General features: G+C 49.1%; 4 protein-coding genes across 6 annotated transcripts; 1 reads left to right on the top strand and 3 right to left on the bottom strand.

The window, feature by feature from the left end:
- Positions 1-46: 46 nt before the first annotated feature.
- On the bottom strand, positions 47-12005 carry LOC8026411 (alpha-N-acetylgalactosaminidase). The gene is made up of 7 exons (XM_029991430.4): positions 11631-12005; positions 8919-9093; positions 7510-7687; positions 6286-6383; positions 3151-3312; positions 2676-2873; positions 47-1799 (listed from the first exon to the last, which is right to left on the bottom strand). The coding sequence occupies exons 1-7, from the start codon at positions 11864-11866 to the stop codon at positions 1539-1541; spliced, it is 1308 nt and encodes a 435-aa protein (XP_029847290.2). The 5' UTR covers positions 11867-12005; the 3' UTR covers positions 47-1538.
- On the top strand, positions 7411-25101 carry LOC8026413 (coiled-coil domain-containing protein 169). 3 transcript variants are annotated; one of them, XM_042290016.1, is made up of 7 exons: positions 7411-7488; positions 21759-21844; positions 22026-22139; positions 22198-22244; positions 22303-22401; positions 22953-23107; positions 24372-25101. In XM_042290016.1, exons 2-7 carry the CDS (start codon positions 21763-21765, stop codon positions 24520-24522), a joined length of 648 nt encoding a protein of 215 aa, XP_042145950.1. In that variant the 5' UTR covers positions 7411-7488; positions 21759-21762; the 3' UTR covers positions 24523-25101. The 3 variants fall into 3 exon arrangements, with proteins under 3 accessions (XP_042145950.1, XP_029847305.2, XP_002403589.3); XM_029991445.4 differs by lacking the exon at positions 7411-7488 and adding an exon at positions 21548-21706 and having other exon boundaries at positions 24390-25101; XM_002403545.5 differs by lacking the exon at positions 7411-7488 and adding an exon at positions 21558-21706.
- On the bottom strand, positions 15926-21388 carry LOC8026412 (60S ribosomal protein L21). Its single transcript, XM_002403544.3, has 5 exons — positions 21351-21388; positions 21012-21142; positions 20817-20929; positions 19768-19918; positions 15926-16047 (listed from the first exon to the last, which is right to left on the bottom strand). The coding sequence occupies exons 2-5, from the start codon at positions 21138-21140 to the stop codon at positions 15955-15957; spliced, it is 486 nt and encodes a 161-aa protein (XP_002403588.1). The 5' UTR covers positions 21141-21142; positions 21351-21388; the 3' UTR covers positions 15926-15954.
- A 55-nt stretch (positions 25102-25156) lies between the features above and the next one.
- LOC8026414 (NADH dehydrogenase [ubiquinone] 1 subunit C2) lies at positions 25157-26359 on the bottom strand. Its single transcript, XM_002403546.3, has 3 exons — positions 26103-26359; positions 25741-25884; positions 25157-25299 (listed from the first exon to the last, which is right to left on the bottom strand). The coding sequence occupies exons 1-3, from the start codon at positions 26305-26307 to the stop codon at positions 25250-25252; spliced, it is 399 nt and encodes a 132-aa protein (XP_002403590.1). The 5' UTR covers positions 26308-26359; the 3' UTR covers positions 25157-25249.
- Between the last annotated feature and the right edge of the window lie 437 nt (positions 26360-26796).

Raw genomic sequence — 26796 nt, 5'->3', positions numbered from 1 at the left:
CTCTGCCAAACTGAACCACCATCGTTGCAGAGCAGAGAAGGGCAACTTGAAAGCAACATTCTAGTTTTATTCGGTGCAAACACTGCGCAAGTTAAAAAAATATCCAAGGTCAACCCGCTGCTTTTAATATGTTTCCCACATTTTAAAAATATTGCAGCTCTTGTTCCTCGGATGGACGGCATCGGGCAGAAACAAGTGCTCGCAGACGGCTTTGGCAACTGTTAGCGAGGCCACACTATGATTGTCAACAGCGTGCCACTGCTATAAACGGTCTTCGTCAAAAGTTTAGAGCCCACAGTAGAGCTTGCCGAAGTTCCCTCTTGCCCATAACCCCGCAGCCAGCACTACCGTGGTGAGCTCTAAACTTTTGACAAAGACTACATACCGTAAACGCTGGTTTTGCTCAGGCGATGCACGCATTTGCTCAAAGGAGCCGTTGCGAGATCTATTTGTAGCTGGCAGTTCGGTTTTGTTTGAGCAATTGACATCCAGAACTGCGATGCAGAAATCTCGCATGAAAATCAACGAGGCATTTTTGTCTTTGGGTGAAGTAAGCTGCTGGCCTATCGGGATCTCGAGACAAAAAAGGTTGTTCCCGGAGGACTGGCCCAAACCCTCGGGTCGGGGCATTCGGAAACGCCTCTCCGCGAGCCTCTTTGGCGCCTTCGTACTGGTTTGGACATCTGAACTCTAATGGTACCGACTGCATTGCAACTGCTTGTATCACGAACGACGAAAGCGCACACTGGTGCCATCTATGTGCGGTGTCCCTGGAACACTTTCGATCTACGTACATTCCTTCATTTTTTACACACCCTTCTCGCACAGTGGGCTCAAACTAATCTCGACAACATTATAAGCAAACGTTTCTCCCAGATAGTGAATAGAGTTCCATCTCAAAAACTGCAACACCTTCGATCTATGGCCAGAGGCGGGCCAAGCATTGAGTAGTAGCTCCGCTTCCAGCACGCGCTTGTTGACTTCTGCCAGGCTATGGCTGCATTTTGTGACCGAATGTTATTGAAGGCAGTGAGCTAGAGGCCCGTTCACACACTTGCAACCGAGTACGACACCTGTTGAAACCTCTTAAAATTTCTTAGGACGAGAGAACACGCTGGCGCCACCTATGCGGTGACCCTGGATCTGCATTTCACAAGAGCGAAGGTTTTGCGGGATTTCCAAGGTCAAATGTGCCCCATACCTATGAGAAAAACTTGTTTATAACGTTGACAAAAGTATTTAGATCCAAGAACGGAAGGATAATGCACGAGAGAAATAGAAAATATGCCGGACCGCCAAGTTTACACTGCTACCCAATAGATGGCACCAGTGTGTCCTCTCGTAAGAGATATTAAGAGGTTCCAAGGCACTCTGTTCTAAGAGGTCGCAAGTGTGTGAGCGGGACTTAATGCTCCAGGTGGAGCATCCTATGGTTGCACGCAAGTTGAAAACGTCCCGGGACAGTGCTGTAACGAGCGGTTTCAATGCGGTCGATCGCGTTCAAATGCAAGTGGAAACCAGTGTTTTGGTAACGGTCGTCACAGCGACGCCCTGAAGAGTGCCGCTCCGGTGGCCTTGACGTCTGCTCTCAGCGAGTCCCAGGGAAACATGAGGCCTAAGTCCCGTTTGGCGAGTAGGTCGCGCACCCGGTACCCCCGCGTCCAGTTCAGTCCCAGTTCCGACAGAACCACCGAGACCCTGGCGGGCGTGTTGGCACGGTTGAGGAAGGCCACCGCCAGGGAGTGCCGTCCGCCGAGGCTGGGCATCACGGGACGCGTCCACACGCTCACGTCGTCCTCCTGCGCAGGTGCAGAGGTGGGGGTTGGGAAGCCAAAAAAGACTGAACGCCTTCTCTCGCTCCTTAATGCAGAATGTGGTTTGACTACGGTGCCTGGAACGTGTCTGACTCGTGCGTTTAGCACCCCATCGCACCCGTACATCATAAGCGGTCCAAGTGGCAACAAATGTGACAAAACTATGGTGCCCGAAGCACCGTAGGGTCGTTGCGCCCTCAAAAGTGGTCCCTCAATTTCTGCCCCATGACGTCCTAGACGCATTGCGCCATTGCTTGTCATGATCCTGGTGGTGGTATGGCAATGGAGGGGTATGCGGTAGACAGCTGTTCTGCTGCATATCGCTCTCCAGCTTGACGGTCCGTGGAAAATTTACCTGCCAGGGGTTGGGACCTTGCAGCAGCAACACTTGCGTTCCTTATACTTTTTGCAAGAACTAAAGCAGACAACTTGACAGATGTCTGCTTTCTGCTAAGAAAGCAGACATCTGTCAAGGTGTGCCGTGTAAGAGGAGATTTTCCTGTCGCCTAAGCACCAGGCGCCGACAATCTAAGCAAAAACTTCTGTTTTTGGCCGAAATTGGCTCCTGCGGTCTATACACCGGGTGTGGACTATAGTCCGAAAATATGGTAACTTCGGTACCACTTCCAATGCATGGGCGGCAAGGACATGCCAGTCGACAATGCATTGCGAGCACTGTAGTATCGGCCAAGAGCCGCCCCGTTTACACTCGTAGACAACTTTCTGCGGCGAAGCAGGTAGAGCTATGGACGCATGTGTGCTCGCTCATCTTGGGCACCCATCAAAGCTGCGCTTGTGCACTCTTCACTTCCGAGATGCGACAGAAAGTTATCTGCAAGTATAGGTGGCATTGGTCTCCACCTGGAAGACTCTCCTGCCCTGTATCCCCAGGGGGTCCTGGTCCAGGGCAATGATCTCTGGGTCCTGCAGCAGAAGGCGTGCCTCCTTGGACAGGCTGCGCAGGTCGTTGGACATGAGCAGTGGTCCCGCCAGGATGGCCCACAGGCACAGGTGGGCCTCCGCTTGGCTCGGCGTCAGACGCGTGTTGCCAATCATCAGCTGCGTCGGAGGCACAAGCAAGCGACCCTGTCAATCATCAAGTGCATCAGAGGCACAATTATCGGCTGCTAATCGGGGAACAAGCGTAAAACCTTGCTATCATTACACTCTTCGCATAGGGCACACTGTTCTTAAAGGGGCCATGAAACGAGTTTTCAACATTTTCCTTCTTGGCTTTCCTCCTCAACTCAAAAATCGTGCAGCATACTGAACAGTTGAACAAGAGCTGAGCCTGCAAAAATAAAAGTCGTGCCTGTATCAAGACGAGGCCACCCACCATGTCTGGGTCGTTCCAGTGGCCTGGCCCCGCGTAGTCTGCAAACACCTCCTGCTGGTCCCCAAAGTAGTTGATGATCATGTCGATGAAAGGCCAGCTGTCCCTGATGTCGTGGTAGTTGCGCCACAGATTGCAGTACTGCCTGAGCTCCCCGAAGCTGGGCTGCATCGCAACGCACATACCTCAAGTCATGGATGGCCACGTGAAGAAATGGATTTGTTTACATATTTCGACGCAGCAGCGCAATAATATGCAATCGGTGGTTGCATCAATAATTTCACCTGCACCAACATTGATTTGGAACTATAATGGCAAGAGGGTATGTAGCAAAAAGCTGGGGAAACTGAGAAAGAGGCGTGCACTTCCACCAGACGTACAAGTTGCCTGCAGTGTCTGTATGTTCTTTTGTTCCATATGTATCAACAGTGTTCAGCAATGGTGCCACAAAAGACTCAGCAAGCAGTTGAGCACCATAACAATAAAATTGATTTACAAAAATTGATTTACAAAAAAAAAAAAAAAAAAAAGTGTGCATGAGCAAATTTTTTTAAATCTTCCATCGTTATCTTGAGAACAGCATTAGAGCATCCCCAAAACTATACTGCACCTTTTAAAAGTTCTAGTAATGTTGTAATACAGCAGAGGTCGGCATTTTTGGCTGAACTTGCTAAGAGCTAGCTCACAATAAAAAGTTAAAAGCTCACCGTCACCCTGACGGCCGCACTCACCTTCAAGTCCACTCGTAAACTCGCTCCCCTTATCACACCCCACTCATAGAACTCATGAACTCACTCACCGACTCCACTCACTTAGAATTACAGGGTGTCTCAAATAGTGGCCAGGCTCTTTAAATCGACCGCATAATTTGATTCTTAACCTATCGCACTATGATTTCGTACAGTCTTGCCCACACACATTTTTTTTTTTTTATCTCAAATTTTTAAAGCAAACTTACCTGAGTTAAACGTAAAGAAAGAAAAAGGCTTAACTCTTATGGAGACGTGGCGAAGCCACCTGTCTTCAAACAATAGGGCGCCATTTGGCACGGGAGACAAGAGATGGCGCAAGCGGTCGCGACGTCAACTGCCACCAACTAATGAGTGTACGGCACTGAGAGCCGGTGTCATTAGCAAACAATCTTTTCGACTCAAAAGCAGTGCGCGTTACGCAGGCGGCGACAGTCGCAGAACCAAAAACAGGCGCGGTAACGGGAAACTGCAAAGCAGACAACATAAGTACCGCAAAAAAAAGTAAAAATAACCCGACAAACCATTGTTTTAATCGGTTATATGCCCATTCAATGAGTTTTATTAGTAAGGATGATAAAATCATGCATTGGCACCTGACATCGAAAAAGCTTGCACTGCTTTTGAGTCGAAAAGATTGTCTGCTAATGACGCCGGCTCTCGGAGCCGTATGCTAGTTCGTTGGCGGCAGTTGGCATCGCAACCGCTTGTGCCATGTCTTGTATCCTGTGCCAAACGGCACCCTATTGTTTGAAGACCGGTGGCTTTGCTGTGTTTCCATAGGAGTTAAAGAAATGGTGAACCGAAATTTGGATTTTAGAAAAACAATGCTGGAGATGTAGGCGGGCCGCTACAATTCCTACAACACTGCTCGTAAGGTGATATCTCAAATGGACGGCCGTATTTTTGGAAAAAGAAGTCGAGATTGAACCAGGCCGACGAGGCGCGTGACCGTCAAGATACCTAGTTTCCTCCTCTCTTCGCTTCGCTCCCTCAAGACCGTAAGGCGGGGAAGATGCGAGGCCGTTCCCTCTCCTTCACGGAGAAACATGACGTCAACATTCCTGCCAAATGCGCCTCCTTCCCTTCAAAAATACCGTCACCCGTTCGAGATATCGCTGTATGAGTGATGGTTTGGTGTTTGTAGCATCCCGTTGCACGCTTTTGCCGCGTGTTTTGGGGAATCCAGATTTTGGTTCAGCATCCTTTTCAGCCTTTTTCTTTTTTTAACTTTTCCTCAGGTAAGTTTGCTCTATGCAAATTTTATAGAAAAAAATGCACCACCTGTGGGCAATGCTGTACAAATCGTAGCGCAATTGGCTAAGAAACCGAATTTCGCGGTCAATTTAAAGAGCCTGGCTGCTATTTGAGACACCCTGTAGTTCTCACCCTCATTGAAGCCGCGGCACTGGCGCTCGTGTTGTGCACGAATTGCGCGTCGAAGTGGCTTTTACAACTCCTTTACGGCCACTGCCGCCTTCTGCCGTTCCGGCGCCAAACGTCACGTCGCCAAGTGAAGAAATGTTTTGTTTCTTTGTTGTTTCGTTTCGACTCCTTCCATGCGCTGGCGGAGAAGCTTGAGGAAGGTGAACTTTGTTGGGATACAAGGGCGCATAATCGCAAGTTTCGTGAAGCAGTATTCTTCACAGTGTGCAATGTTTGTTTCAAGCATGTGTGACAACTTGGTGCAGTCGGATGTAGCCACGCGACTCCTTGACTCTGCACCATAATATTAATTGGGTAGTCTCCTAACAGCATATTAAATCGCTTGGCAAAAAAAAAAAAAATTTTTTTTGGGGGGGGTGTTAGTGTTGTTTTTACGACCTAAATAAAACACAGGCTTCTAGTTGACCATATAAAGGCTGTCAGACCCCCCTAAACAGTACATTTATTTATCTCTCTCCGATATAAATATTCTAGTGACGGAAATGCGGGGCATGGCCAGTCCTGTGTATATTATTATATCAATCCGCAGTTATTGAGTTAACTGGTAAGATCACCGTGTGTTTCTCAAGCTTTTGGCAACTATATATGTGAATAGTAATTAAAAGAAACCTGCATAACACAGGTGCAGCATTTGAGATGCCAAGATGATAAAGGTCTGTTGTAAGCCACCTCGACCGTCCAAGGGCTCTACTCTACAAAAGCATTGGTGCAGCGAGCGTGCCAATTTGGCGCATAAAATACTGGCATGACCACGAATGGCGTCACATGCAAGCTATGTATAGGGCAGCAGTGGCACACAGCACTTGCAAGCCCTCCGAGGTCAGCGAGGCGCACGCATGCTACGTGGCGCAAGCTGCCACCCGATTAACAGGGTTCAGAATTGTGTATCCATCCATCCATTTAGCCGACCCGCAGCAGCAAGAGTACGAGCGAGAGTGGCTACCTCAATCTTGGCCAGGGTGAGGTCGTAGTACGGCCAGCTGCACGAGTACACCATGGGACGCCCGGTCTGATTCAGGTAGCGGGAGAACTTGGGGTAGCCTGAAACAACCACCGGCGTGAGAGGCTGCCGTGCTAGCCAGCCGCCGAGGTCGCATATCTTCCGAAGCGACTTGTACCATCAGAGGTCAAAATCTATTTTCTTATATAAAAGCTATATTTTTTTATGAAGCAGCACGGTAATTATTGTTTCACTAAGCAAATTGTACTCGGACCCTGTTTCTCTTTAAGGAACTGTCGCGAGATGAAACTTAGTGCAGAGAGTTATTTTAGCTCTATACCTTCAGTACATGTATAATAAGTCAGGTTTATGTGAAGCCAGTGTTCACATAATATATGTGAGAGAGAACTAAGTGGGTGTTTGTGGGACAGGAATGACGTCATTGTGGCACACATTCGTATGATCAGGTGGATCCTAGTGCTGTAAAACAAGCCAGAAAACTCGCCGCCTGCTCACGGAAAGATCAAACTTTCACAGAGTGTGCATTTAGGTGGTGGATTTTACCTGGTGAAGTTTTTAAGACAAAGCTACCTTCCTGCAAAAGGTTAGACCAACAAACTTGCCAGGGCAAACAGTGGACATGTTCGCAGATTACCGAGTTGGCAACGGTTGTAATTTCTGGTGCCATCTTCCATTTAGCGCAGCGAGCAGACAACAAAGTATACTGTCTGCTCGCTGCACCTAACACTTCTGCTGTTGAGCCCGGCAAGTTTCTTGGCCTCATTTTTCGTAAGAAGAAAGCCATGTCTAGAAATTTCACGTGGCAAAACCTATCACCTAAATACACGTTCATTGAGATCAAACTCTGAATGATCGTGTATTTAGGTGGTAGGTTTTTATGTGCAGGCAGCAAGAAGCAAATTAATCATAACAAAAGCGGCCAAATTGACCATTTTATCCCACCCTGTAAAGGTATTTTTAGGCAGTAAATGTTGACACGACCCCTCATATATTTTAATATTTTTTGCCCGCTTCGTTGAATTCGGAACCTAATTTCCGAAAAAAAAATATCCGGTCTTTGCCGTTGTAGCGTTGCTGCCAGCCTACAGGTGGGGTGATAGTGAAAGCGTGGGGCTGCTGTCAGCTGCAGGGAGAAGCGAGCGATCACCACACCTCCCCTTCTAGCCTACCGTGATTACACCACAGGTGAGTGTGGTGGCCGCCCACCTTGCTTCTGGAGGGTGGCATTGGAGTGGCAGCCGTCCACCTTGAGGTAGTCCACCCCCCAGGAGGCGAAGCGACGGGCGTCCCTCTCCATGTCCTTGTCCTCCGTGCCGGGGAAGCCCATGCACGTCGAGTGGCCGTAGTTGGTGTACATGCCGAACTTGAGGCCCTTGCTGTGCACCTGGGGGAGTCGCCAGCATGCTACGTCAGTCGCGCCAAACAAGGATGCTGCGGCCAACGCCACCTAGAATAATCCAAGCCCGTGCGATAGCATTTCGACATCACCACCGTGGGATAGAGCGAAGTCGCAGATTGGACGTGGTGCTGCGTCAGCGTTTGGCTGGGCCTTGTGTTCAATCAATGCGTCGTAGGACACTCGGCATCGGGTTCGGGTTCAGATGATGAGTTGACGTCACCCATCTGTGGCCACGTTCCATAGAGGAAGGAAAGAATACTCGCAGGCCTAGGATATTTTAGGTGGCATTGCCGCGGCAAGAGAAGGAGAGAGGACGCGTCCCCTTCTCTCTGTCTCGTGTCCCAGGATAATCGGGTTCGACCGTCGTCGGTTTGTTTGCATCTTTCATTTTACAACCACAGTGTCGCCCATAAACATTATCTGAACCTCAAACAAGCTTTTGAGGCAACACGTGCGACGAAACGGGCAAAAGTTGCAAATGGAAGCAAAGGGCACCCTTGTAGCCACAAAGTTAAGAAAAGATTGAGAATTGTTGGGACTTTTTTGTTTTTGCAGACAGACCCAATTTTCTTTTAAGAAAACTGCCAAAGCAGTACTGAGGGGACAGTCCTACATTCCATTCACACCCGAGCAGCGGCGGAAGCTGCTTGCTGACCGGACTAATCAGCCACCTGCCTTTCGTCGCCCAACCCCGCGCTCTCTTTACTCATTTTTATTTTTGTGTGTCCACAAACAGCACCATGCCTATAAAGTGGCACACTGTCATAGTGTTTGGGGGGAGGGGGGGGGGGGGGGGGGGGGAGGCATATGGGTGGAAGCGGGAAGAAAGATTTGCGGATATACAACATGGTCTAACGAGCATGTAGCTTCTGCCACTATGACAACTGCCCGAAAACGTCCCCCCTCGCAGTAATTTCTGCAATCATCTCGTAAGAAGGCAGTCCCATGCTTGACAGGCTCTTCAGCACCAAGTTCCACAATTCAAGCAAACATTGAAACTCATCCCCTAACAGCATCCAGGCGCAGGCTGCGTGCGACAGGCACCATACTAATCAAAAGGGCAACCACGCGATCAGAAACCGGCCTCCGCCGGAGCGCAAGCCATGCCCACGGATTCGTGGAAGAGGCGGCGAGGAAACCGTGTACCTCAGTGTTCCCATCGAAGTTCCGGGGTGTCGCGAGCCAGGCGCGCGCAGTGCGCGAGGCTTATACGCACATAGTCCGAGAGGAACTTCATGCCCCTTGGGAATCTCTCGTAGTCGGGCTCGAGGTCGCCACGGGCGTTCCTCTCTCGGGCCGCCCAGCAGTCGTCGATGATCAAATACACGTAGCCGGCGTCCCGGAATCCGTCGTCTGCTAGCCGGTCGGCCATTTCCATGAACAGCTTTTCACTGCATCGATGCGATACAGCCTACTGAGAAGCGGTGGCATAAACATGTCTCGTCAAATCGAACGGCACAGTGTCGTCCTACTGGTTCACACATTTGCATTTCAGCGCGCTTTCTCGTATTGCGACGAAAGAACACTCTGGCGCCATCTGTTAGGTAGCCCTGGAACACCGGTGATGGGCAGACAATGTTTCATATGTTTGAACAGTCTCCGTGACCAGTGAACCAAGGAAAATACCGTAATATCCCGAGATGCCCCAGCCCCGAAAGATAACCCACCTCTATTTTTGGCTTGATTAGCCGATTTCTCTTAAACACCTGCTAATCGTAGTGTTCGGATCAATGATGACCTTGGCGTACATGCGGCTAGTTAGCTATGGCGGGATATAAGCGAACATTGCTGACTGAGAATTGTAGTCATCTTTGTTTCATTTCCCCTCGCTGCAATAAGAAGTTTGGCAGGAAAACATAATAAAAAAATAGTGTTTTTTCAACTTTACTTGATTGTACACCAAAAGTTTGCCCACTCCTTCTTTTCGCCCGATTTGCTGTCGATTTTAGGTGGGCTATCTCTCGGGATATTATGGTAGGTTTTGTCTCTCCTTTGCGTATTGAAATCTTCAGTTGGGAGTCGGTGCCCGTTACATCTTGCATGTTTCTCGTCTTTGCCCTGCGTTTTTAATGTACTGGAATGGAAGCTAAGGGGCGTTCTTGCTGACGTAACTACATTCATCCTTTTGTTATGAGCTGTCGACAGGTGCCAACGTTATTAGATTAGCTCAGTTACGGAACTGCTCATAGACACCGCTCGCACGAGCAGTACCCCCACTCCTCTCACAACGGCTCGCCTCCCACCGTTTGACATGCCGGACGGCTGCTACGGTAACTACACTGTATTCTATGGAAAACATATGTTTCAAAGCACAGCGTCTAGATGGCGCATTTCACCATACCCTATCGAACACACAGTTATGGAACGAAAATCTAGATCGTGCTTCAAACGACAAGAGGCGGACAGAAGTGAGTGAGGGGGCTACCCAATACCACCTAGAAGACAAGGCCTGCGCATGACGTTTCGTTAGTAGATCCCCGACCCGCCCCAAGCGGCAAACACCCCGAAGCTTGACGAGAGTATATATGGGCCGCTTCAGAACTACGGCTGCGTTCCAAATCTTACCCAAATGGATCCGAGTTACTCCGACGGGTCGTGTCACGTGACAACACAGATATTGAAAAACGCTGGACGCGGGTAGGTTTTAAAATGCCAAGGTAATAAACACCTCATCCTGGAGTAAGATCGAGTAAATTTTGGAACACGGCCAACGTCGCATTCACTTGCGGCCACAGCTGCGTGCGCGACTGCTGAGCGCGAGCTGATACTACAGTGTACTAGAATTGATACCGAGCTTGCAGGTCATTTGTAACGTGCATACGAACACTCCCTCGGCCAGAAGCGCCGGCTAGCAGGCGCTCCTGGCTTTGGTACGAGCATTTCTCGAGCGCGCGCTCGTTCTGCCGAAGAACGCTTGAAAGCAGCCACCTCGAGCTCTCGTGCTTCTGGCATTGGCTGCGTTCTCTGCCTAGGAATGAACGGAGTATGAACAGCGCCCTCAAAAATGGCGTCCATTGCCAGCGTCCAGCGCCCAGCGGAGGGCTTTGCGGCCCTTCGCACAGCAGTAAGGCACTTTCACTCATGCATTTGACGCTCCACGTGAACGTCTAACTTCATTGTATGCTATAGCAAAAGACACTCGACATGAGCATCTGTTTCATTATCTGCTACACAAACAACTGAAGCAGTCAATGGAGCAGACAATATTGCAGACGATGTAGCAGACGATGTTGCTCATCCGGGATAGCTAGGGGGCGCTGAGGGGATCTACTAGTGATGACGTTTAGAGGAGGAAACGCGCAGGCCTTGTGTTCTAGGTGGTATTGGGCTACCCCCCACCGCGGGAGTTCCACAACTGAGGTAATCTAGTAACATAGGAACGGTGCCGAGCGAAGGCGAGTATTTGAAAGATTCACACCACTCCCGGAGATTGGTAGTACGCAAAAAATAATAAATTTTATCTTTTTTTTTTATATTTCACTTATTTTAATAGCAAAATGGCGGAATGTCACCATGTGAATGTATGCGAGTTTTGTGCGAGCTTGGCGTCGCAAATAAGGGTAGACGGTAGCAAGGTTGGCTACCTGCCAAACACCTGCGCCGGCTGGTCGTGCACTCTCCGCGTCGTCGCAAGAAAGAGGCAGGCGAGGCCAACGAAGGGACGCGGCGTCGCTTCGAAAAGACGCGGCGGCGCTTCGAAAAGACGAGGCGACGCGCGCCAGAAAGCCGGAGGCTGTGAACGTGTGTGTTGGTTGCGTTTTTCACAAAACGCAATTCTGAATTTAAAAGTTTGGTCGGCAGATCGAAATATAGTTGCCAAATAGCTAGCGTCTTGCATCCTCCCTCCCCCCGAACTCGCAAATGAGAAGCGCTCGCGGAAAACGACCACATGCCCGAGAATCGTTTAAAACAGAAAGGAAGACCGAACCTGAGGCAGTTATCCGGCTCCTTATAGCAGTCAATGTTGCACCTAAATCGCTCCCATGACATCCAGCCCATCGGAGGCGTCAGCGCCACGCCGTTATCCAGGCAGTGAGTTGGTCCGATTGCCCAGCCCAAGAACGCGGTCATGAGGCACCACCGACGCGATCCCATCAAGAGTCTGCAACCAGCGATCGTGCCACGGACATAGACGCATGGAGCAATGGGCTCGTTCCTCGCCATCACCAAATCGCTCACATTCTAACCGCACACGGGGTGCTAGAAGCAGCGATAAGCGAAAAACGTGTCCTGCGCCCATTCGTAAACAGAGCACCCGTCAGCTGCTTGCGTTGCCATGTTGACGAGCGCAGTTCCGCACTTCGCCACTAGACTGAAATGGGGCGCCTCGTGTTTTTCTGAATATATATTGCGATCAAATTTTCGGAGACCGTGTCCCTAAACTATGGCGGGGAAAAAAAAAAAAATATATATATATATATATATATATATATATATATATATATATATATATATATATATATATATATATATTGATTCAAAAAATCAATGGCAATTTTGTAAGATGAGTCATACAGCACCGCCAGGCACCGCGACCATACAGTTAATACCACTGGTTAATACAATCAACGCTAGAGGCTCATCTGGCGCTAGTGTCTACGGGACGTTTGGTTGCAAATTGAAGCAGACAGCAACCAGTTTTCCACGTGATATTTTTCTCTTCGCCAAGGAGTAATAGAAATCAGCGTAGTTTATTTACTCGTAACGGGTACGGGCACTACGTAGCTTTATTCATATTATAAAAATGTAATTAATTTAGCTATTTTTCTTTTATTATTGAGTGATGGCAAAACGCCCAGGTCTGTTGTACAGCATATGTCAATACAAGCTATTAATATCAGCAAAAAGACAACACTCCGTTACTGCTTCACTTTGATCATTCATGTAGTTTGTTACTGATCCAGTATATGTGCTTCGTTCATAACTCTGTGCTTCGTTCTTGTCGGGTTTTTGTTTGATATGGCATATTTTAGCACCCTTTTGGTGTTTTGTGAAGCTGATCACTTTGTGTGCGTCATGGCATTGCCGCAACGTCAACACGTATTATACTTGTGTATTGGGCTATTTTAGTGCAGTCTTCGACCCCATGAATTCTAAAGAAAAACGCTCACAATTTTGTAGATTTAATTGTAAAATGTTCCAAACTTTTTATACTTTCACAACACTAAGCCATATCTGCTGTTATAATCGAGCGCAAAGAGAAAACGAATTTGCATTTTCCCATAGGCATGCATTACCGGAAGTCAAATTTAGACTGGGTGCTGTCTGCTTCAAAATGCAACAGCACACTAGCGCCACCTTACGACCGGGCACAGCGGAGGCTATGAGCCAACAGAGCCAACCCAAGGCCGTGCGAGCATCATGCGACCTAGAAGAGGGGGCAGCGACGCGCAGAAATTGTAACTCGGTTGCGTCTGGACATAAGGTGAAACGGAGTATAGAGTTCATTGTAATAACTCACCGTGACCCCTTGAGGTCCATATCACGAGCAAACGACGTTTTAGCGAATAGCGCCATTTGAGCGAATTGACTGTTTTAGCGAATAACGGGGGCGGGCGTTAACCCGACCACTGCCTGCGCTGCGTTCACTCCGCTTTGCACCGGCAGGCTGCTGCGGCTCATTACAAAAATGTTAACCCACTTGGCCCATCCGTAAATGCCGCCTTGCGGCAGTCAACTATTCAGTCTTTCAATGAAAAGTCGGCGTTCCCCAAAGCTTCATTCAACCGAGGGCTACCCAAACCTCATGTGCTTGTTCAAAGTAACGCTGCATTTGCTAACGCTATTGTCAAACACGGTTTTACCACGAAATTCACTGAACACGCAAAAAATAAAAATCTAACAGCGCTAGCGTGGTCACCTTTGGCAGACATGCCGCGTGTCTAAGTCGGAGATATGTCGGTGGCATAGAAATTTTTATCATGCATCACGGAAACAATGCATTTGTATACAACCCCCCACCCTTGATAGATGAAATAAACAAAAATGCATTAAGCACTTACATCAGTCACTAGCAAGTCTCAGAGCAGCCCAATAAAGCGATTCATGTTTTTACTGCTGAACAAGAGTGCACATGCATGAAGGCACCTGGGAAGAACCCTTCATCCAAAGTGGACATTAGTTCAGTTGCAGCATCATGATCAGGTGAAAGGCAACAAACCGCTACCAAAAGCTAACAGACTGCAATTATAGTGCCAGAAACATGTTTTGGACTGCAATGCTTACTGCATCATCCTTGGTCCCTCGATTTCCGCCCGTCAGTCGTGTTAGTGTCATGCTGCTGCCTGCTTCAATCCTGGCGGTGGCACAGCTGGGGGGGTGGGTATGCCAGCTCTGTTGTAGGTTGCTATCCAGCCCAACAATCCACGCTAACCTGAGCAGCCAGAATTTGGGATGTCGCGACAACAGGAACACTTGCGTTCACTCAACGTTCTTTGCTGTAACATCTACAACCACTTTCGATGTACGGGTGGTGTATTCATGTTTGCAAGTCTTGCTCAGTTGGAGTGTGCTTGGGCACGGCCATAACCAGATTAAGACGCGTCCAAGCGCACCCTAACTGAGCAAAATGGCGGCACCCAACGGCTGAACTTGCAAACGTGTATAGGACGCTAAATACATTGGTCGAAGACTCGTTTCCAGGCATCACAACAGACCCTTCCTGAAAACTCTACAAGACCTGTCGGCCATCCTGCATTGTACCGCGTGGGGCCGCTCAGATGTATGCTCAGGTTGCCTCGTACATTATAAAAGCGGCTCTGTTCCTTCTTTCTTAAAGGGGCAGTGCAACGGTTTTAATGTTTAATTGCCAGTTTGCATTTTTTATATTGTTTATACAAGTCCAAGTGACCAAAAACGCGTCATTTTTCCCCGAAAAACTGCTAATCTGCTGCGTAATCGCAAGGCAAAAAACGAATTATTTGCCGATCTGCAGCCGCCTGTGGCAGCTACGAGAACTAAAATGCCGGCGTCTCTGGGGGTACGCAGAAGTCAACAAACCCTGTCCCCCTCCGCTGCTACACTTGCCGTCAGCCCCGTGGCGAACCGTCCTTTGTTTCCATCGCTTGCCGCGACCTTCGACAAGGCCAATCCTTTAAAAGTAGATAATTGCGGAGGAAGTGGCTGGTCTCTGAAGAGAGGACCCAAGGGGAAACTATGTGAACCCCCAGAGTATGTCACTCGAAAGTAGACGTGGAGAGTTGAGAGGCACTTTGACCTTGGATTTGTTTAATTTCTTTTTTTTTAAATAAGAACTAGCATTCGCAAAAAAATGTGGTTTTCTGCTTTTCGTTCCATAGGTGATGCAGATTAATTTCCGTAGTTAATTGGCCAAAGTCCGAAAATCGTTGTAGTATCCCCTTTAAAGGGATACTACAACGAAATTTCGGCGCTCATTTTTTGGTCTATATGTGTTTAAAAAAGCACCATCAAATCGAACATACCAATATCTCGTTAAAAAAGTCACGAAAAGGAATATTTTAAAATGAATTAAACGATTAGCAAAGAGCACCTGGTGGATGTCGCTAACGCCTCGCTTGTAATGCCCGTCTAGCAACCTTGGCAGCTAGTGACAGAGGTTGTCTCACCTTCCGCCACGACGAGAGAAGAGGGGCAGGAGGAACTCCCCTCTTCTCGAGAATGTCTTTTGTGTGTCACATAAGTCGCTATTGTCCCCCTACAAGATTATAGAAGATTAACCCGTCACTCAAAATTTGTACAAAAGCAGCCGCTTCGGTGGCTGGAACGACTAGGCCATCCTCTCGACGTAGCTTTGCTCGTCTTGAGACGACCTACGTCACGATTGCGTTGGATGTCACGTGGTCTCCGCTGGGCCTTCTCCGAGCGCTTGCCAGAGTGGGCCGTTTATAACGAAAAATACAGCCACCAGGCTCAAAATACAAACGTGCGATTGTCATTTACGGATATTGTGGATCATATTCAACCTATTTTTGAACACGACGGGAATATTTCAAATTTCGTTGAAGTATCCCTTTAACACTATGAGTTCAGAACAGAAAGAAAATGCAGTGAACAGATCGCAAAGGCAATATGTACCCTGTTCTGTTATCATCATGCTCTCTTTGCATCCAGAGATTGCAAAATGCTAAACAAGGAAGCCATTCTTTTCTATTTACAGGTACCCTTCGAACGCCACACATCGGAATATCATGGAGAGTCGGAAAAACGATGGCAGGCGCTGCACGATGAGAGTCGAGACAGGCAGTGTGTTGGGTGGTCGTTTATTGACAGGTCTAGGCGATGAACTCGTATGGCAGGGGCTGCAGCAACTCTGGCTCCTGTCTTCCGTTCAGCTTCACGAAGTGCGCTGGCCGGGGACCCTCGGGCTATGGGAAAGGAGAGAGGCAGTGAGCATCTGCTCGGGGCCACCAATAGTCTCCACCGACACCAAAGACCCACTCTGAGCACACGGCCGAGACGGTGGCTGGAGGGGGCGTGGTATCTGAAGTGGACAGTTCCATATTGCTACGAGGGGAATGAAAGGGGGATTGGTGGCCGAGCGTGTCGGCGCACGTGGACCAAAAGCTTGCATTGCCGATCCCAGGCACCCTGGGTTTGACCCTCACCCCTGCCCATTCTAATCTGGACGAGCATCGTACCAGCGTGCGGTCTTGTATCACTACTGGGTGATGCAAGCTGAAGAACCCAGGCTAGCAGTTTTATCTGTACTGGCTAAATTTATCATCTACAAGAGACACACCATGCGCTCAATGGGGCTGACAAACTTCCTGCTGTCTACATACACACAAACATCATTACTTTTAGGGGAGTAAAACACTATACTTTTTCTTTAACTAAGAGCCATCCAGTGGCAGTCTCAAAAGCTCTAACATTTCTGTCCTAATGGCGGTGACAGAAAAACAAGATCGGCTGAATCAAGCACCCTAACTGTGTGAATCAAAGGCAATGCACAAATACCAACATGTTAGCTTCTATGCTTTTGAAGATGTTCGTCTGGAAGCTTTGATAACTATTATCTCTCAGTGTAAGGCATCTGTGCCAAAACTAATGGCAGCCTTCTTGAGGTTGATAAAGGTGAAGATACAACCAAGCAGAGGATATAAGCATTCGTTTTGACGTGTGGTCCAATCAATCTCTTGTCACAAGTTCAGCTTTAAAGCCTTTTGATGGCAGAAGTCTAATCAAGGAGCTTATGGGTTGCCTCTTTGCACTGATCATTTCTCATGTTCCCACCATCAAAACTGAAACAAACGAAAGGATTATGAGGCGACTGAAGAACCAGTTGTTGTCTGCCATTCACGTGCGAAACTGACAATGCAAAATAAAATCCAGTTTCGTGATAGCCATTAGTTTCTCCATAGCCTCCTTCATGCAGACAATGCCTGCCCAATTTCTGGCTTTCCCATGGTTTGGTGCCGTTGCCCGTTTCACATAATCACTGCCAGAGGCGCCACGTCCCCATGCAAAGACTATGCTTGTCGGCTGCACACATAACGTGATTCAAATACTTTTGGAATGCATATTTCATAGCAGATGAGCGGCAACATGTGGTTTCCAAAAGAGAATAAACGTAGTGGACGGTAGGTATGACCCAACACGAATTACAGGACAGACGGACGAGTTGGTAAACTTTCACAATGTCGAAACCACAAAAACAAGTCTTTTATGGCCGATGCCAAGGACCAGGCGAAAAGCAGGAGGGAAGAGGGATTGCAACAGTCAGGGTCCTCTGGGTAACAACCATTAAGAAGTACCCTAAGCAGAGTGGAAGGCGTTAGCTGTACTATGGCTGTCGTCGGGCGCTCGTCACTATACTCCGTTTCAAACATAGCGTGCAACGCAGTCAAAGCTAGCGCACCGGTTTGCACTGCCGACCGCCTACGTTCGCCCCATAAAATAGTGCTACCCCGTGCAAGAAAAAAAAAAAATCGTAAAATGTGAATTTTTGGAGCTAGTAACTGATAGTGGCGTTATGATTTCGACGGAACACCGATTTTTTTTCAATAAAAAGGAAAAGATAATGTAAACTACTCCAAAGTCCAAACTGTTTTCCGTTTTTGTCCGTGCGGCAGTCGCTTCGGGTTTTCGGGTTGTGCGGCTTACCCTGCCTCGCCGGTTTTGAGGAGATGGCCTCTTACGCAGGGAAGCTTTCCTCTCCTGCTCGGATATTTTCGGAGATTCGTTGTGTGAAGATCTCGAAAAAGTGCAAGCAGGTGATCGCCAACGTGTACGCGAGTCCAAGAACGCGTTTCCCGGAGACGTCGGTCCGTGAAGTCCTGGAGACTGTCAGTAACGACACCGGAGTGTCTGGCAAGGTGGCGTCCCCGAAGCGAGGACCTCGCAACGTGAAAGTTTTGAGCACGCGGACCGTGTTGTGAACTGCCTTCTGTTATTTCTGGTGTTAAAATCGGCCTTGTGGCTTCAAAGTGAATCAAGCCTCAAGAAGGAACCGTGTCTGTGATGAATCGTGCCTACGGCTTCGTCTTGATCGGCTAAGCGGACGATGCCCGTGGTTGCATTCCGAAGCGTCTGGGTTTGTTTGCCTGTGGGACCGTAACCTCGGTCGGCTCCGTCTGCCTGAGGCACCTTAACCTTGGTCGGCTAAGTGGACGACGCACATGCCCGTGCCTGTATTCCGAGGCCCCTGCTTTCCTCGGAAAAGGAAACAATACTCGATCCTGCTCTCGAGTGCCGTGTGTTGTGTACGCGTCTATTGTGAATTACTCCCGGTTCATGGGAACGCCGGCACCAGAGCAGCGAGATACTGCCGTCTGGACGACTTGCATACACCGGCGAGTATTTGGACTCTGAAAAAAACTTCCATGAAGTCCCATCACGCGAGGGAATGCCAAGCCGTCTGACCAATGGCAGTGCGGTCCCCTAATTCCAGTATTCGTTGTATAAAGGACCGTCCACCGCACTCTAAAGGTATTCTCTGATTTTCACGCTACCGTGTAAATAAACGGCTTTAAATTGAGACGCCCTGGATCTCGACCGTTCTTCCGTTTTGACGAGGCCGGTACGGGGTTCAAACGGAACACCAGCCCCTAGTCTACCGCCTTATAAATAAAAACAATAAGAAAATAGGAATTGAAATATACACTTCCGCAATGCGCACAATATTCGCACAAAAAATATGTTGAAAAAAAGAAAAAAAAAAAAAAAAAAAGAAAAAAACCTTTGCGCTTGAAGTGAATTCGAACCACTGCCACCGAGACGTCGGTATTGCCAGAGCAGCGCCTTGTACCACTGGGCCACGAAACACGCGGAGTAACACTTTTTTTTTGTGTGTTTTTTCATGCGCGCTACTTGAGTACCTTTCCCAGCGTTGCACGCTATGTTTGAAACGGAGTATACCTCGAGGTGCGCGAGAGCTGGACAAGTCAGCCAGCCGAACAGCACCGAAAGAGGACGTGGAAGGGTATGTGGCCTGATCCAGCTTTGACGACAGTGAGGCCCCAATTAAGCTGGGCCTGGAGTGAAGCCTCAGCAGGATGCTGAGGCTTCACTCAAACATACATTAAGAAAGACCTGTCCAGGCAGGTGATTGCAAAAGGTGCCTGGTGCATACTCTCGGGTAGGCAGGAAGTAGAATTTGGGACACAGTCCTTCGTCACTTTTCATGGTCCTGGGTTTTGCTTGGGGGGTCTTGGAAAATGACAGCCCCGGCACCTTCTTTTGCAAGTCTGCTTACAACGCAACATTAAGTAAAAAAAAAAAAAAAACTTTTTTGAATTGCAGCTTACAGCTACCACACCGAATGCCCAAAATAGCGCCAAGAATGCAAGAATGTTTGAGAGAGGCTTAATGTCTTTGTTCACGTCTTCTGTCATGTATGGGGAAGCGGCACACCTTTGTGGCGATAACTGGCAATGGGGAATAGGGCAGGCAGTATCAATACACAGGAGGCTATGGTTTGTCAACAGTGAAACTACTTTTTACCACGAAACGGCACTGAATTTTGAAGAGGGTCTATGCCGAAAGCTCTAGCAGCGCCATACTCGCAAGCGCCGTTTCGGCCATGCACCTCCACTGGGTTTTCCGTGCTAGTGGAGACTACAACAGGGAGGAGGAGAGACACTTACCTGTCGCTTGCAGCAGACCTTGATGCCGGCCTTCTTGGCTTCCTTGCGCAGCTCACGGTTCTTCTTGGCCCTCTCCAGGAAGTCCTGGCGGCACTTGGAGTGCTTCACGTGCTCAATGCGCAGGTTGATGCGCTTGGGAATGATGCGGTGCCTGCATGCCACACATTCTCAGCAAGACAAGCTGGTCGCCGGAAGACATCGCAGAAAGCAGGGAAAGGTTATTGTTCCCTGACGAGGCTAAGCCTGGCTTAAAGCAGTAGCAGTTGCCACTCCCATTGTACCCCATGTCCCATGAGTGGCCCGGGGGTCACCCACGTTGTCCTGAAGCAAATTTAGAAGTCCCGAGGTTGCAGCTACATTATTTGCAACTCCAGAGGAGGGCAGCACCATCTAGTAGAAAAAGACGCGAGGGAGAGAGACAGGCAGCTACTCCCTATTCGAGTGTGCGGCAAAGAATACACTCCATTTACCCGTAAGCTGACAGTGCAGTGGAAGCTACATGCCTGCTGGAACGGTCATACACATTCGTTTCGCCATGCGATTACTCAGCTGCCCATACCCGCACGCAGAGAACGAAGTCAGGTGATTAAAGGGAGACAGTTGATTGGTGTGGCATACGTGTAGCACCCACAATGCTCGGCTAATGAGTGAATGGAAGACAGCACGGCCCAGTAGCCGAAATATGAAACGGAGGGAAGGGGAGAAAATGCACACCGCTGGGGTTGTGAATACTCTTCATCTCAACAAAAATTCTGTGAAAAACGGCGCAAAAACATTTACCTCCGTTTATGACGCCATGCTGGTGGCCATTCCTACCAGTTCTTGCCAAAAAAAATATAGGGCTGCGAAATTGACACTGCACAAGGTATGCACTCAGCAAGGCCACCACGAATGCCAGCTGATTCGATGTTAACGCAAGCTAATGTATGAATGCGTCTCTGTCAATTTATGTCATTCTTGCCGAACACTAATAGAGAAAGTCCGTTGCTCAAGCACGGCTTTTTCACTCCCCACAATGCTAGCAGGGGAAGCTGCCCCCAATGCCTCACCGGACGCGCTTGTTGACGATGACGCCGACACCGTGCGGCGTCACGTTGAACACTCGGCCCGTCTTGCCGTGGTAGAATTTGTGCGGCATACCTTTCTGGAAGGCTCCGTTGCCCTGCGAAACGAGAAAGGTACGCTCAGAACAGTGGTCTTGCGTAGCACCACCACCGAGCTGTCTGTGCGGAAGAGGGCCTCACCTTAACGTCAACGTAGTCTCCCCGCTTGTAGACCTGAAGGAAGGTAGACAGGTGCTCGACGCCATGCTTCCTGAAGCCCCTGGCGAAGAGGTAGCGCGTTCCTCTCCGGTAACCCTTGGTGTTCACCATCCCTGTCGACAGCAAGAGATAGGCTTAGCGAGTGGTACCACACGTGCTCACTACGGTCGGCTACCAGTCACTTCATTTAAGCCTCACTCGCAGGGCGGCGAGTGAGAAACCAAATAATAAGGATTTTAAGCTCGACATTACATTAATTGTTAGTGTACGCGTTCGAAAAGATATGATTAGGATGGAGCCAAAGTGAACGTGGCTACTCACCGCTAGTGAAAGATCCCAAAAGAAAGATCCGCACTAAATGTCCAATAATATGTATTGTTCTTGCAAGTTACGAAACAATTATTAGTCTAAAAAGTTTATATTAATCACTATATTATAAATATATACATTTTACTTCTAAGAGGTAATAAAGAGACATTCAAATTTTTTAACTAAAGGAAAACCAGGACCGCAACAGCGGCACTTGTAACCTAGCAACAGCACATAGCAACGTTGGCGCGGCAACAAACAAACCGAGCCTGTCACGAAACAAACACCGCTGGTATGAGGATTTCGCCGGAAATTGATGCTGAAATTAAGCGCATCAAATCAGAAATCGAGAATGAAGAGAAAATGAAGTAGGTGTTGTATCCTCTCTCGATATTCTCGCCAACGTTCTATCCCTTTCAGGCACATGCTGGAACAAAGCATCAACGACCTATGCAAGACCGTCCAGTCCCTCGAAATCCAGTCGCAGAGCACGGACGTTAGCGACGGTACGCTTTAGTTCTGATTTCGTGTGCACCTCAGCGACTCAAAATTCCTTATAGAAGCGCCTGTTTTTTTGTTTTTTTTATTTTATTTTATTTCTTTTTTGTTTACTTGGTGAAAACAGTTTGGGGAAGAGGATGGGGATGTGAGCCAGCTTCACAGCTGTTGAACGTTCATTCTCTGCAGAGGACGAATGGAAGGTCCGCTACTACACTCAGGTGGAAGTCAACGAACAGCTCGAACACCAGAGAGACTGGCTCAAGAGCCGCGCCGAGGCGGCCAGGGTGAACAACAGGGAAGGTCTGTCAGTCCGTAGCCCCGGTGTAAAACCAGTGTTCTCACCAGTTTCCACCGGCAGGCCTCACCGAGTACCTGGCAGACCTAGACCTGGACAGCCTGACTGAGGTACTTACCCGGAGACAGGGGCACGGCTGTGGCGACTGTAAGGGTGTCTTGTTCACAGAACCAGCTGGTGCGTTACCTGAAGCAGCTGGAGAAGGACCGGAATGCCGTGCACAACGAGATACGGGACACGGAGTGGAAATTGGACCAGGAGTCTAAGGTCGGCACTAGAACCAGAAATAAGCTGTGCTTAGAGTATCGGCACTCAGCTTCCTGGTATTCTTGCGGGTGGGGCCATTAGAGAACTTCATTCCCCGATTTTCTTGCGGGCGCCGCCATGTTGGCACTTCTTCTGCATCTTTAAATCAAGGAAGCTCAAGCATTTTATTCTGTTACAGACTGTTTCGACGTTCTTGCAAAAAAAAAAAGTTTTCTGGGGTTTCAGGTAAAGTTTCAGATAGCTGGAACTTTACCTGAAACAAGATCCCATCCCTCCATCAATGGCCAAGTGTTGTTGCTCTTAAAGGGCCACCTACAGAATCCTCTTCTGCCAGGCAGAAAAGCGCTTCCCAGTTTCCTTCTCTCTATTCCCCCTCGCACTCAGTGGGGAGAGAAGTTTTCTTCTCTCCCCACTGCAAGAAGGAATTGAGGGAGAGTTTCCTCCTTTCTGCTGCTTGTCAGCCCTTAAGCGTAAAATTATTTAGCGGTGCTAGTTGGCACAGGCGGTTGGGTCAGGCCCCGGAGAACTGAGCACCGCCATTCTTGGTGCAGGCCTTCCACAAGTTCAACGACACTCGCAAGGCATACATGACGGAGATCACGGATGCCATGCTCAACCTAGAGTCTCTCCGAAACCGGATCAGGATCGTCGAGATGAACGAGCCTGGCCCGCTGCTGGCCAAGTGTCCCAGACGCCTTAAGTACCTGTACGTTACGTAAAGCACTCGGTTGGCTCCTATACCGATTTCGGGCTAAAACGGTGCAACGAGACATGGACGAAGTGTTCATATATACAGGCTGTGAGCAAAATAAACTTTCAGTTGCTAGTCAGCACCGTGTACTCTCGTTTCTACTTCGTCCGTGTCCCGTTTTGCTGTTTTACCACGAAATGTTAATCAACCAACCAGCCTAAACAAACCTTTTAGCAAGCTTCATTCCTATACCAAAACCACCTAGAATACAAGGCCTGCACGTGAAGTCATCATTAGTGAATACCCAACCCGCCCAAAGCAGCCTACAAGCTGAAGCACGACGAGAATCGCCGCAAAGCGACAGACGCGCTCGCTGCAAGACGCGCTGGCGGCGATGCTGACGCAAGCTAGGCAGCACTGCGTCGATCCACTAGTGATGACATTAGTGGGGGTGCAAGGCGTAAGCCCTTTCTTCTATGTGGTATTTCCTACACTCGTAGCGGACGCTACAAGCCGTTCCAACCAACCCAGCACCGTGAACGTGTCGCGCGACTATGTGTGCCATGCGCCTTTCACGAAGGTCACATGACAATCGTACGGCCTTGGATTGGCTCAAATAACTCATAGCATCCACCGCAGTTCATGGCAAGGTGAATTGAGATAAACAAGTGTGCGTTTTGGGTTAGACATCCATTCACCGCTAATATGCCTTCCTTAATCCACGCTATTTTCTCTCCGAGAACGAGATCCTCGATTCTAACAGGTATCGTTTTCACTTGACATGGTCGGTACTTCGCCCCTGCAATTCACACGTATCTTCCAGTTCCCTGCAATGGTGAAAGATTTTCAACATCAAAGATACGAGAGGTATTAATTTAGCCTGGTCAGGCAGTGTCAGCCTACGAGCTACCCATAGAGTGAAGACGGCTTCAGATTCTGTGACCAGTAGCGTCGCTGCATGGACAAATACCAGTTGCAACCAGCCTGAAGACGATTTACTTGTGCCCAGAGTTTGCAAAGACTGCAAAATATACTAGTCGCCGACGGGATCAGAATGGCGGGGCGTCCCTTTCCGAAGCCCGGCCTCCGGCATGTGCTAGTTGCCTTTGGCCATACTTTGGCTGCGCACACGCGCTTGAGGCTCCCGAGACGACTCAGCGTTGTCGAAGGTAGGGTGTTCGCATTTGGGCCGGGACAGCCGAGACTGCTCCCCACCATTCTCATCCTGTGAGTGATTAAAGTGTGTCTGGCTTGTCATGGCAGTGGCTAATCCCAGCAGGTACGCTTGCTCGCGCAGCAACCTTCTCCCGGATCAACGCATCTTGGACCCTCGGAAAGGTCCGATCCGCAAGACGGCCGCCGTGCGCAGCCTCCCCAAGCTGGCTCCGACAGAGTCCCCCCCAGACACCACCGCCGATCCGGAGACCTAGCTGAGCTGGAGGCCCGGCCAAGCCAAGGCCAAGTCCAGCCAAAGGCGTAGCCGAGCCAGTGACCTAGCCGCTCGGCTCTGCCCACGCACGCGCGGGCTCCTGGCTTCTTTGAACAAACTGCACAGTCAACAGCACCCTTTGTTCGGATGGAAGTTCTTTGGTTTCGCCACCACTCTCGTTGTCGATGCTTCAAACGCAGGTCCACGGCACTCGAACACGCGTGATTTACGGCTACACTCTGACCGTAAGCGTTGAAGAACCATTTCATGAAACTTAGGAACGTTCCGGAAAGAGAGCAAAGAGAGCAGTTGTAGGAGTGTCCACTGCATGTATGCATATCGCACTAAAAATAATGTAAAAGCAAAAAAAAAAAAAAAGCAAACGGTAATTAGCTATTGATGCAAGCTGCAAGGAACAAATTCCAAGGCTTGCAAAAGCACTGCTGTCGGGGCTCCCTCTAGTTTACAAAATTCCGAGGCTCCAGTTGTGCAGCCCATGAATCAACTCAGCTTGAAATCTGCCCTCGCAGACCCTGGGATGGGCAGTATGAGCAGAATAAAGTTGCTAGTTTAAATGCCACTTTTTGTCGTCCTTGGCACTTGGAGACCCTTTCTCAAAGACAGTGTACACGGGCTCTAAACACAACTCTTTATTTCTACAAAAACAAGCAATGCGTCGCCTCCAACCACTTGGTCGTCCCCAAAGAACTGGCCGTTGCGGGTGGTCCTCAGCGGACTGGAAGCCACGGCTCGAATACGTCCGCATACTTCTTGCGCTCTGCAGAGGAACCATGGTCAATCAGCGCAAACCAAACACGACTGCCAGCCATCGTGTTCTTCAGAGAACAATGTGCGTCAGACGTAAATCGACCACCTCTTTTAACGCACGTCGAGCTATGATTGTACTACCTCAAGGTGCTCCGAGTTCGCACTTTGGGGAACGCTTTAAAAAAAAAATGTTTCGTAATTTAGTCTCACTAAATCTATCAAGCAGGGTGCATTTTGAGTGTAGAGACCTAACACAAAAGTGCTGGCAGTCTGGAGGGTGATGCACTCCAAGACACTTTACAATTCACAACCACGACCTCATCTGTCTTCAAAAAGTCGCTCACAGCAGGTCAGTCACGCCGTGAATGTGAGTGATTCAGTTTATAAGTGGGCCGAATGTTTAAGTGTCAGTGACTGTGAATGAGTTAGTGACACTGCCGAGGTATCTCACCTGGCTCGGGAAAGTCCTCCGGGTGAAGCAGAATATAGTGTCTGAGCAAGGCGTCCCTTTCCCTCGCAGAATACATAAAGTAACGCCGTAGCCCTTCTCCCGTAACCGCTCCAATGGACGCTGCGATCAGATGCTTTTGGATACCTGTGAGGTTTCAAGGCACAATGATCAGACCCTTAGCAAGAGGCACACGGTGGCCTCCCGACAACGCTTCCACGCTCAACGTGGTAGCGCTTTTGGGAGTACCCACGCCGAGAGAGCTTGCAGCCGGATTGTTTCTAAGGGCCGGCGCCGAGAACTCTCATTCGGCCGTGCTCCAAGAAAGCCCGAGCGGCGTCCCCATAGAAGGTCGCGGGACTCACCGCTGAGCGCCGGTCTCCTTGTGGACAAGTTGACGACGCATATGGTGCCGATTCCTATAAAGGCAGGAAAGCCCCAGTACCAGAGTTTCGTGGTTATGCTCCGATGCTCTTCGTCACGGGTCGGACGGAAAAGGTTGGCGTAATACGGGGGCAACTCGCCGTAGCGACCAGTGAGATCAGCGTTAGCAAACTCGTCGTCCGCCATCTTTCCTTTTCTCCCGACGGAGAAGCTACGGGTGAATGGATTAGAGAACCGAACAGTGGAACTGACTACAAATTAGGGGGCGACCTGCGCCACCTAACGACCGTTCGTTCCGATGACCCCGCCGCTGCTTTTGCGCATGCACCGCTTCGTTATCGAAACGAGCGACTAAAACTCTCCACTACCTGAAAGCGAACCACGGAATTCTTATGCTACTACAGCAATACTCCATCTCACAAACCTTTGCAGTGCAAGCCCAGTCAACATTGACGCCGTACCACTGTGATGATGCTCCATAAAGGTGAAGCCTGCTCAATGTCCACAGGCTCCGGATGCCGTAGAGAATAAAAGCGCTAAAAACGTAGCAGCAGATTTTTATAAAGCAAGTTTGGCAGAGAATATTTATGAATATGCTTAAAAATACCCAATGGTCCATTTTCCTGTAGATACAAGATCCAGCAGAAAAGCATATTCTGCACTGGGACACACCTG

The sequence above is a fragment of the Ixodes scapularis genome, unplaced genomic scaffold (assembly GCF_016920785.2).
Source record: "Ixodes scapularis isolate PalLabHiFi unplaced genomic scaffold, ASM1692078v2 PGA_scaffold13__105_contigs__length_92229423, whole genome shotgun sequence".
Taxonomy (NCBI): Eukaryota; Metazoa; Arthropoda; class Arachnida; order Ixodida; family Ixodidae; genus Ixodes; species Ixodes scapularis.
This window is presented reverse-complemented; position numbering and strand designations above follow the sequence as displayed.

Bases quoted from the DNA above. Each gene is read 5' to 3' on its own strand.
- LOC8026411 (XM_029991430.4), bottom strand. From the start codon at position 11,866: ATGGCGAGGAACGAGCCCATTGCTCCATGCGTCTATGTCCGTGGCACG. The intron at 7,688-8,918 runs GTGCGTATAAGC...CGACTCCCCCAG, and splicing joins TGAAGTTCCTCTCGGACTAT to GTGCACAGCAAGGGCCTCAA. The intron at 3,313-6,285 runs GTAGCCACTCTC...GTTGCGATGCAG, and splicing joins TCACCCTGGCCAAGATTGAG to CCCAGCTTCGGGGAGCTCAG.
- LOC8026412 (XM_002403544.3), bottom strand. From the start codon at position 21,140: ATGGTGAACACCAAGGGTTACCGGAGAGGAACGCGCTACCTCTTCGCC. The intron at 20,930-21,011 runs GTGAGGCCCTCT...CTCGTTTCGCAG, and splicing joins GAGACTACGTTGACGTTAAG to GGCAACGGAGCCTTCCAGAA. The intron at 19,919-20,816 runs GTGAGGCATTGG...TGTGGCATGCAG, and splicing joins ATCGTCAACAAGCGCGTCCG to GCACCGCATCATTCCCAAGC.
- LOC8026413 (XM_002403545.5), top strand. From the start codon at position 21,633: ATGAGGATTTCGCCGGAAATTGATGCTGAAATTAAGCGCATCAAATCA. The intron at 22,140-22,197 runs GTCTGTCAGTCC...TTCCACCGGCAG, and splicing joins CAGGGTGAACAACAGGGAAG to GCCTCACCGAGTACCTGGCA. The intron at 22,402-22,952 runs GTCGGCACTAGA...TTCTTGGTGCAG, and splicing joins AATTGGACCAGGAGTCTAAG to GCCTTCCACAAGTTCAACGA.
- LOC8026414 (XM_002403546.3), bottom strand. From the start codon at position 26,307: ATGGCGGACGACGAGTTTGCTAACGCTGATCTCACTGGTCGCTACGGC. The intron at 25,885-26,102 runs GTGAGTCCCGCG...GAAACCTCACAG, and splicing joins AAGGAGACCGGCGCTCAGCG to GTATCCAAAAGCATCTGATC. The intron at 25,300-25,740 runs GTGAGATACCTC...GTTCCTCTGCAG, and splicing joins GGAGGACTTTCCCGAGCCAG to AGCGCAAGAAGTATGCGGAC.